The 11,532-nt window shown below is 35.9% G+C and overlaps 1 protein-coding gene across 5 annotated transcripts in view; it reads right to left on the reverse strand.

The window, feature by feature from the left end:
* Nucleotides 1-598: 598 nt before the first annotated feature.
* The window catches only part of ZNF461 (zinc finger protein 461), a 76,192-nt gene continuing 65,258 nt past the window's right edge, over nucleotides 599-11,532 (reverse strand). For 3 of the 5 annotated variants that reach the window (XM_040632809.1, XM_008712205.2, XM_008712204.2), the window contains one exon: nucleotides 599-2,662. In XM_040632809.1, coding sequence (XP_040488743.1) covers nucleotides 1,275-2,662 — 1,388 coding nt within the window. In that variant the 3' untranslated portion in view covers nucleotides 599-1,274. The remainder of the gene's footprint in view (nucleotides 2,663-11,532) is intronic. The other 2 variants (XM_040632808.1, XM_008712203.2) reach the window with 2 other exon arrangements.

Genomic DNA, 11,532 nt, shown 5'->3' on the forward strand with positions numbered 1-11,532 from the left:
TTTAAGTACCTAACTTCACACCTCAAGGAAGTAGAAGAAAATAACTAAGCCCAAAGTTTGCACGAGGAAGGAAATGATAAACCTAACCTTTCATATAAATGAAAGAGACTTAAAAGACAATAGAAGAGAGCAACAAAAACTAAGAGCTGGTCTTTTTTAAAGACAAAGTTGAAGAACTTTTAGCTTGTCTGACTTAACCAAAAACAGACAGAGAGGACTCAAATAAATAATATTATAAACAACAGAAGAGAGTTCCAATATTGCAGAGCAGGCAATGAAAGATTTGGAGCAGAAAGGCAGTAAGTTTATAGTTGACAAAATGTTTGTAAATCCCAGATAATACTGAAAATAAATGAAAGCGGGCTAAATTTGGAACAATGATGAGAATTTCATGAGTAAAAGATTATGATTAATCTACTTTCATCCAATGAATTAAAAAAGTAGTTAATCCCTGGAAGAATACAAAAGAATTGACAGTTGTGGTTGTCCCTGTGTAAGTAAAGCAGGTGGCTATAGAACCAGATATTAAGGAAGCTTTAATTTTTACTTTACTTGTTTAACTTTTGAATTTTGTAGCATGTGCTTTTATTACCTAATTTTTTAAAATTAAAAAAATTAATGTAATATCAAAACATACATACACTCTCATGGTTGGAATCTACCCAATGGAAATAAAAGTGATAATGTAAGAATGTTTATTGTATGATCATTTGTGATGAAAAATAGAAACTGAATGTCTACAGTACAAAATGGCTTAAAATACAGATATATATCCTATATAAGAAACATTCTGAAGCTTTAAAAACAATGAGTTAGATCTATATGTATTCACCTAGGAAAATGTTTGCAATTATTTGTGCAAAAAGAAATTGCCATGAAATATGTCACTACAGGTGGTATAACCTTTCCACACACATGCAATAAACCCTTCATTTTCGCATGTTTGAGCAGGAAGGAGCAACACACACATATTGGCTATTTAGGGATTTGTGAAAGGGGAAGCAATTGTTTTATTTCTGCCACATTTCACTAGTTTCAGTAAAAACACTATTTTATAAAATTTATCTCCAATACTGGGTGTTATAATAACCCAAAACAGCACTGGAACCAGAGCAATTAAAATTTTTTACCTGTTAATTACTTTTCCATTTTCCCACTTGAAGGGTTTTTTTTTTTTTAAGGATTACTGAAATAAATCAATACTAATGAAATTCAGTATTTTACCAACTTTTACCTTGAAGAAAAAAGGAAAACCTATATTTCTAAAAACAATATCATAATGCTAGACTAGGATGAGTGAGGAGAGGAAACCTTACTGGCTTCTCAACTGTATGAAGTGCCTGATGTAGATTAAATTGCAAGCCATGATTAAAGGCCTTTCCATGCTCATAAGGTTTCTTCCCAGAATGAATTCTCTGATGGTGTGAGAAGCTTGAATGATAGCTAAAGGCCTTCCCACATTCCTTACATTCATAGGGCTTCTCACCAGTATGTATTCTCTCATGTTGAATAAGGTGTGAATGAAGTCTAAAGGCCTTACCACATATCATACATTCATGAGGTTTCTCACCAGTATGAATTCTCTGATGTCTTTTGAGGTGTGAGCACTGTCTAAAGGTCTTCCCGCATTCCTTGCACTCATAGGGTTTCTCACCAGTATGAATCCTCCGATGTAGAGTAAGCTGTAAGCCATCACAAAAGGCCTTCCCACATTCACTACATTCATAAGGTTTTTTGCCAGAATGGATTTTCTGATGGTGAGAGAAGCTTGAGTGATAGCTAAAGGCCTTTCCACATTCTCTACATTCATAGGGTTTCTCACCAGTATGAATTCTCCGATGAATGGTAAGGTGTGAGCGATGCCTAAAAGTCTTTCCACATTCTTTACATTCATAGGGTTTCTCACCAGTATGGAGTCGTAGATGTTCAGTAAGTTGAAAGCCACGAATAAAAGCCTTCCCACATTGCTTACATTCATAAGGTTTTTCACCAGTATGAAGTCTCTGATGTTGAGTAAGCTGTGATCGCTGCCTGAAGGCCTTCCCACATTCCTTACATTCATAGGGTTTTTCACCAGTGTGAACTCTCTGATGCAGAATAAGTTCTGAGCCATAATTAAAGGCCTTTCCACATTCTTTACATTCATAGCGTTTTTCACCATTATGGATTCTCAGGTGTTGTTTAAGTTGTGAACAATGAATAAAAGCCCTCCAACATTCCTTACATTCACTGCACTTGCTACTAGTTTGAACTCTCTGTTTAGGAAGATATGATGCATTAACAGTCTCTGCACATTCCTTACATTCAGAAAGTTTCTCTTTAGAATGAGTTCTTTTGTGATGACTAAAAAATAAATGGTAACTAAAGTTTTTGTTACATTCTTTACATTCAAAAATTTTCTCTCTATTGTAAAATTCTTGAGCGAGTAAAGTATGTTGGTTAAATATAGGCATGTGTTCATGGTTGATAACAAATTGCCTAAAATAGCCCTCCTGTTCCTGTTGTGTCTCAAACTGACTACTACATTCCCAAATATCTCTGAAAATGGACTTCTCAGGATTATGACTTTTAAATTGTTCCATGATAGCCCATCGGGATGGCTCTGTCTCATAAATGTGTCTTTTTGGAGATAACTTCTTGGCCTCACACCTGGACACCAAGTCTGAAAGATAAGAAACACATTTTAATAGCTGGCTTTGTGTTAGAAAAGAAATAAAATATCTACGGTAGAAAGAGAGATAGCTGAAAAATAATTCACATAAGAGATGAACGGCTTGGAGAGCTCTTAAATACCATCGTGTAAGTGAATGAAAAAAAGGGTAAGGAGAACACAGAGAAATGAGAGCTCACAGAAGAAAGTGAGGGAGTTAATTAATAAGCCCAGTCAGTGGTTCCGAATTTTTTTTAAGATTTTATTTTTAAGCAATCTCTACATCCAACAGGGGGTTCGAATCCACAACCCCAAGACCAAGAGTCAAACACTCAACTGACTGAGCCAGCCAGGCGCCCCAATGGTTCTGAAATTTTAATCTACCTCAGTGTTTGCTGCAATTATGGACGTACAGGAAACATTCTGGATCAAATCAATCAGTATTTACCAGAGTTTTTAGAATGAGATCAACTGAATCAGAATCTGCAGGAATGTATTAACACTTTCCACCAGGCCAAAGGATTATCATATGGAGACTGCTAATTGCCCCCAAATGTATACTGTCTATTGACTGAACCCAAGGTTTTTAGTTGAGGACAAGGCTGCCCAAAATAAACTGCATTTCCCAGACTCTTTTGCAGAATATGCAACGTAACTGGATTCTGTCTTTAAAAAATGCATATTATATAGTAGCTTATGAAATGTTAAAAGCTAGCTGGCCCATGACCTATATCCTTTATTCTCCCATTTCCTCAGACTGCAGTGTGAATGTGGTGTCATGTCACATAATGGTTTTGCAGAGCAGAGCTTCCACTCCAGCCTGGACTTCAATGCAAGAGAAAATTAACCTTATATATAGTTTAAGCTGTTATTATTTTTGAGTCTGTCACATGCAGCCAAACCTATAACCAAACTCAAGTAGCTTCCTATTGAACTGAAATTTAAAAATCCAATTCTTTATTATGAGAACACAAGGCCCTCTGTGTACTTATAAGGCCTCATTTTGAGTCCACTTCCATTTTATTGGTGTGCTACAACACTAAACTCCTTTCAACAATTAGGACATTCCAAAGTCCTTCTTATCTTAGAGCTTTTCAGAGGCTGTTTCAGAAGAAAAAGTTTAAGCCTGACAGCTGTATAAAGCGTTCTATTCTAACACAATTTATTTTTCCATTTTCCTAGTGATGGACATTCGGGTTGTTTTCAATTGTTGGCTATTATGATTAGTACTGCTATGAACATTCTCGTACATTATTTAGGTGGAAATAGGACTCCTTTCTGCTAAATGTATACAGTTAGGAGTGAAATTGTTGCATCATGGGATATGCCTTTGTTCAGAGTTCACTGACACTATCCAATAGTATCCTCATTTTCTCATCAAACTGTAAAAGAGTTCCAGGTCTTCACATCCTCATCAACACTTGTTATTGTCAATCGTACATTCAGGCATCCTGGCAGATATGCTAGGATACTGCATTGCGGTTTAATTTGCAATTTCCCTGATGACAAATGAGGTTGAACACTTTCCCATATGTTTATTAGCCAACTGGTTATCTTCTTTAGTAAAGAAATTACTGATTTTGTGTGTGTGGTAAAATTCATATAACATAAAATCTACCAGTTTAACCATTTGGAAGTATACAATTCAGTAACTTTTAATACATTCTCAATGTTATGCAACCATCAGATCACTATCTAATTCAAGAACATTCTTATCATGCCAAAAAGAAACCCCATAGCCTCTTCCTCTCTTCCCCCCAGCCCCTGGCAACCACTAATCTGCTTTGTGTCTCTATGAATTTGTCTATTCTGGACATTTCATACAAACGGAATCACACAATATGTAACCTTTTGTGTCTTTTTTCACTCACTACAATGTTTTCAAGGATCAGCCATGTTGTAATATGTATCAGTACTTCATTCCTTTTTTAATAGCTGAGTAACATTCCATTGTACAGATATACCATTTATCCATTCATCAGTCGAGTGTCATTTGGGTAGTTTCTGGGTTGTATTGTTCTTTTTTCTTTGTACGAATTCTTAATATACTCTGAATATAACCAACATATTGCAAATATTTTACACTCTGGGGCTGGCACTTTCACTCTCTTAATGTTTTGATGAACAGAAGCTCTTAATTTTAAGGCAGTCTAATCCCAAGGTCATGAAAATATACTCATATTGTCTCCTAATTTGCCTTTCATATTTAGACCTATAACCTACCTAGATTAGATTACATGATGTGAGATAGGATTCAAGATGCCTGGCTTCTGATGTAGTTATCCAATTAGCTCAGTACCATTTATTAAAAAGACCATCCTCTGCCTGCCTTTCTCTGTAATCCATTCCAATAAATATTTCAACCCCCATACCTATGTTAAAACATTTCTAAAGTCACCAACAAAATCACTTTGCCAAAATCAGTGCTCTAGCGCTAATCATCACTCTACTCAACTCATTAGCAGCATTTGACACAAATGATCAGTCCGTTTGCTTCCTATATACCATATTCTTCTGGATATCCTCCTACCTTTCTACTTGTACTCAGTTCCCCTTAATGCATCCTCTTCTACTACCTGACCTCTAAATATTGGAATGTCCTGGAACCCAGGCTCTGGTTAGCTATCAATCTATAGTCTTTCCCTGTAACAGGTCTCACTTAAATTCCAGTCATATACTCCTAAGTCTTAAATTGATAACTCTGGCTTTTTTTTTAATTGTGGCAAAATACACATAAAATTTACCATCTTAACAATTTTAAGTGTACAGTTCAGCAATGTTAAGTATATTCACATTTTTGCAGAACCAATCTCCAGAACTTTTTCAACTGAAACTCTGCACTCATTAATAACTCCTTCCCATTCCTTCCTTCCTCAGTTCCTGACATCCACCATTCTACTTCTGTTTCTATGGATTTGACTACTGTAGATACTTCATATCAGTGGACTCACACAGTATTTATCTTTTTGTGACTGGTTTATTTCACTTAGCATAATGTCCTCAACATGTTCATCCATGTTATAGCATGTGTCAGAATTACTTTCTTTTTAAGGCTGAATAACATTACACTGTGTGTGTATATATACACACATTCATATACATGTGCATATATGTGTGCATATACATATGTATGCATTACTAGACACAAACCACATTTTGTTTATCTACTCACTTCTTGATGGACACCTAGGATGCTTCCACCATTTGGCTATTGTGCATAATGCCACTAAGAACATGGGGGTACAAATATCTGTTTTAAGTTGTTTCTTTCAATTCTTTTGGGTAAATATCCAGAAGTAGAATTGCTAGATCATATGGTAATTCTTTTTAATTTTTTGAGCAACCATCATACTGTTTCCCACAATGGCTGCACCATTTTACACTCCCACCAACGTAAAGCTTCCAATTTCTCCACATTCTTGCCAACACTTGTTATTTTGGTTTGTTGTTGTTGTTGTTGTTGTTGTTTTTAAGATTTTACTTATTTATGTGACAGACAGACAGAATGAGTACAAGCCGGGGGAGCAGCAAAGGGAGAGAGAGAAGCAGGCTCTCCACTGAGCAGGGAGCCCGATACAGGGCTCGATCCCAGGACCCTGGGATCATGACCTAAGCCAAAGGCAGACCCTTAACCAACTGAGCCACCCAGGTGCCCCTTGGTTTTTGATAGTAAACACCCAAATGGATGTGAAGTGAGATTTCACTGTGGTTTTGATTTGCATTTCCCTAATGACTGGTGATGTTAAGCATCTTCTCATGTGCTTACTGGCTACTTGTATATCTTCTTCGAACAAATGTGCATTAAAATCCTTCCCCCCCTCCTTTTTCAAATTGAGTTGCTTGGTTTCTTTGACATTGAGTTGTAGGATTTCTTTATATATTCTGGATATTAACCCCTTTTCAGATATATGATTTATAAATGTGTTCTATTCCAGAGGTTACCTTTTCACTTTATTGACTATGTACTTTTATGTGTATACTTCTAGCTTTTATCTTGTATTCAATACAAATCTAATAAAATTCCTAAAATGTTGTTTGAGGAACCTGAAAAACTGATTCAAAAATACATTTGGAAAAACAAACATTTAAGAACAGCCAAAACACTACTAAAAGAGATCAAAGTCAGAGAATTTATCCTGCCTATGATAAAGACATCATAAAGACTTAAGACAATGTGGTATTCAGATAGGGCTTGACTCATGGAAAGACCAGAAGCAGAGCCACATAGAAAGCATTACAGATCAGTGGTGAAAGAATAATTTAATAAATGGTATTAGAACAATTATCCTTATAGATATAGAAAAAACTACTCTGGTTCCCTACCATACACCATAAATACATAAACTCCAAATGCATTAAAGACCTACAAGTTAATGGAAAAACTGTAAGGCTTATGGGAAAAAATACGGATATATATAAAGCACACCTAAAGGGAGAATGGATTTCTTGAACAAGACACAAACAGGCTAACTAGAAAAAAAATAAAACTAAAACAAAATTGGCCAAAAGATCTATTTAGGCATTTCACAGAAGAGGAAACACTAATGCTAAACAATCATATGCAAAGATGCTCAAAAAATCAAGGACATTCAAATTAAGATATAATGAGATACCATTTCATACTCATGAAACTGGTAAAACTTAAAATATCTAAGAATTTCACTCATTGTTAACATGTTGAACAACCAAAATTATTAAACATTGCAGTGGTAATATAAATTACTACCAACACTCAGGAAAACAATTTGGTGTAACATAAAGTTGAAGATGAACATGTTCTATGATCCAGCAATTCCAACAGTACATAGCCTGGAGAAAATCTTGTATTATGTGCTTCAGGAGACATTTAAGAATACTCACTGTACCACTGTGCATATTAGCAAATAATTACAAACCCAAATTATAACAACCAGAAATTTGTGGAATGAAATATTACACAGCTATGAAAATGAACTCAGGCATAAAAGAATATGGGGAAAATATTATAAACCATATGGTACGAAATAACCAAATCACAAAAAAACCATCTCATTATCATTTTTATAAACTTCAAAATAAGCAAAACACAACAAATAGTATTTAAGGGCATACACAGGTATCATAAGCTATTTTTAAAAACGGAATAATTATAATACAATTCAAGATAATGGTTACCTTTAGAGATGTAGCAGGGGAAGGGACCAGGGAAAAGTATACAGGTAGCTTGCATGGCATTGGTCATATTGAACAATTCCTGACTAATTCACCAGATAGACTCCTCAGATTAAATAAAACATTCCATTTTCTCTATAATATATTATGACAGGATCCAGCAAGATCAGCCGTACTAGTTACTTTGCTACACATACCCAAGACGATCCCAACAGCCAAACTGTATGCCTGCCAGAAGTCAGCTGTATTTGTTCCCCTCCCTGTTTATGCCAATAGATGAAATGAATATGAAAACTGATTGTTTCACTAAACTAACTGTTTTTGGGAAATCACATAATGGCAATCATTTAAGAAAAAGCAAAAAAAAAAATGCTACAAGAAAAAGATTGGCGATGGTAACAAAAAAATGAAGTACTCCACATACACACTGTCTTTAGGATCGTCCCCCTCTTTAAAGAAATCGAAGCAAATATCATAGAAAATGAACATTCTAAAGTTTTTTTTTTATTTTTTAAAAAGATTTTATTTATTTTAGAGAACACACATGGAGGAAGGGGCAGAGGGAGAAGGAGAGAATCTCAAGCAGACTCCTCCTTGAGTGTGGAGTCTGATGAGGGGCTCAGTCTCATGACCCTGAGATCATGACCTGAGCAAAAATGAAGAGTCAGACACTTAACCAACTGAGCCACCCAGGCGCCCCTACAGTTCATTTTTTTTTTTTTTTAAGATTTTATTTATTTATTCGACAGAGATAGAGACAGCCAGCGAGAGAGGGAACACAAGCAGGGGGAGTGGGAGAGGAAGAAGCAGGCTCATAGCGGAGGAGCCTGATGTGGGGCTCGATCCCGTAACGGCGGGATCACGCCCTGAGCCGAAGGCAGGCGCTTAACCGCTGTGCCACCCAGGCGCCCCCCTACAGTTCATTTTTAAAGGAAAATTTAAAATCTTAATCACAAAGATTGCATAGACTCCCTCTTCCCTGCTTCTATCCTAAATAAAACCAAAACCCTGGAAATTACCTATCATACAACAATAAAGTAACTTTGAAAGCTGGAAGGAAGAAGATTAATTGATTTGGATTCCGTGGACTTGAGGAACTACCACATGGTGAGTTAGTTCCCTGGGTTTGTTTTCTTTCTCTTCCTTTCTTTTTTTCTTTCTTTCTTTCTTCCTTTCTTTCTTTCTTTCTTTTCCTTCTTTCTTTCTTTTCTTTTTTCCTGTTTTTTATTTTTTAATTCTATTATAATTAACACAGAATGTGAAATTAGTTTTAGGTGTACAACATAGTGATTTAACAATTAGATACATTATTCAGTGCTCATCATAATTAAGTGTACTCTTAATCCTTTTCACCTATTTCACCCATCTCCCCACCCACCTCTGGTAACCATCAGTTTGTTCTCTAAGAGGGTTTTCTTCCTTTGTCTCTTTTTTGTTTCATTTCTTAAATTCCACACGAGTGAAATCATGTATTTTTCTTTGACTATTTCACTTAGCATTATACCCTCGAGATCCATCCATGTTGTTGCAAATGGCAAGATTTCCTTCCTTTTATTGCTGAATAATATTCCATTGTATATATACATATCTTCATCCATTCATCTATGGATGGACACTTGGGTTGCTTCAATATCCATGCTATTGTAAATAATACTGCAATAAACATGCTGCATATATCTTTTCAAATTAGTAATTACATATTCTTTCTGTAAGTACTCAGTAGAATTACTGGATCATATGGTAATTCTATTTCTTGTTTTTTGAGTAAACTTCATACTGTTTTCCACAGTGGCTGCACCACTGTGCATTCTAAGCATGCATGAGTTCTTTGTCTCTACAACCTCACTAACACTTATTTATTGTGTTTGATTTAACCATTCTGACAGAAGTGAGGTGATACCTCATGGTGATATCTCATTGTGGTTTCAATTTGCATTTCCCTGATGACCTGTGATGTAGAACATCTTTTCATGTGATGTTGGCCAACTGTATGTCTTCTTTCGAGAAATGTCTGTTCATGTCTTCTGCCCTATTTTTTTTTAATAATGATTTTTTATTATATTATGTTAGTCACCATACAGTACATCCCCGGTTTTCGATGTAAGGCTCGATGATTCATTAGTTGTGTATAACACCCAGTGCACCATGCAATACGTGCCCTCCTTCTACCCATCACCGGTCTATCCCATTCCCCCACCCCCTCCCCTCTGTAGCCTCAGTTTGTTTCTCATAGTCCATAGTCTCTCATGTTTCATTCCCCCTTCTGATTACCCCCCCTTAGGGTTAAGAAATTTCTAAATCTGGGAAGAGATCTGGATTTCTAAGTTCATAAAGCGAATAGGTAAACCACACCCAAAATTTTAATCCAAAATAATCCTTTCCAAGATGCATTATAACCAAATTATCTAAATCAAAGACAAAGAATTTTAAAAGCAGCAAGAGAAAAATAATTCCTCACATATAAAGGAACCCCTATGAGTCAATGAGCAGATTTCTCAGCAGAAACCTTGCAGGCCAGAAAAGAGTGGGATGATACATTCAAAGTGCTGAAAGAAAACTGCCTCTCAGAAATGAAGGACAAATAAAGACATTTCCAAGCAAACAAAACCTGATAATTCATCAGTTGAACTATGAAAGGTATGTAAGGTTACTGTTGTCATCTAAGGAATACAGGAGGCAAGGGATGTTGCTAAAACCCTACAATGCAGAGGACAACCTCCACAATAAAAACTTACCCAATACTAAATGTCAATAATGCTGAGGTTGAGAAACCCTTTCCTCGTGGAAATCTCTGTCCTCCTCTATCTCACTGAGAGTAGTCAATGACTATCATATGTTAATTAGGAATGCTTTTAGCTAATAAAACCTGAAACAAATGATAGTTTATCTTTTTGAAATCAAATTCATAAGGATGACTGCCCACAGCTGAATAGCATCAAGGGCTCATAGCCTCAAGGTTATAAGATGACTGCTACAGCTACAGGCATCACTACCACATTCAAGGAAAAAAGTGGGGATAGAAGAGAAAGCAGTAGTGATAGCCACATCTGTGCCTTTTATCAGGAAAGCAAAACCTAACGTCTCGGTGAGCAGATCTACCTTTAAGAAACTGTGTAGATTATTTAAAAAGTGGTACTTCTTTAATTGACCCACTGGTCACACATTCTGCTTTAAGTTATGTTGTGGTTAGATATTAAGTTAGGGAGTAAACAAAAGAAACTGGTAAAGCAAGTACCCCTCTTTCATTATAGAGTGAAAAACAAACTAAAGAGCTATCAATTAGAGACTAACAGTGAAAAATCTTAGAAACCCTCTTCAGGGAACACTTGGGAAAGCAGTTTAATTACAGAGAACAGCCTCAGTTGTTGGCAGGAAAAACCATTCCTGACTAATTTGCTGGGGTCCTTCAGAGATATTACAGCCTTGATAAGGGAAATTCAATATATGTCAAAGATCAGAGATACATGTCAAAGATCAGAGATATATGTTAGAGTCCATAGGTATGATGCCTCTTGAATCTGTACAAAGCCATCCCAGTCGCTGGTATAAATACAAGACACTTTGACTTACATTTAAAATGAAAGAGGCATGCTTGCAATTAATTGTGCAGATACTAAAAAAATTTTTTTAAAAACCTTCTTCCTCTAGAGAAGCACATTTCCTAACCAGCCTAACCAGTCTAACATACTTAAATTCGGATTTCTGTTTGGTACATAAAAATTACAGATCCT

The sequence above is a fragment of the Ursus maritimus genome, unplaced genomic scaffold (genome assembly GCF_017311325.1).
Source record: "Ursus maritimus isolate PB19 unplaced genomic scaffold, ASM1731132v1 scaffold_19, whole genome shotgun sequence".
Classification (NCBI taxonomy): domain Eukaryota; kingdom Metazoa; phylum Chordata; class Mammalia; order Carnivora; family Ursidae; genus Ursus; species Ursus maritimus.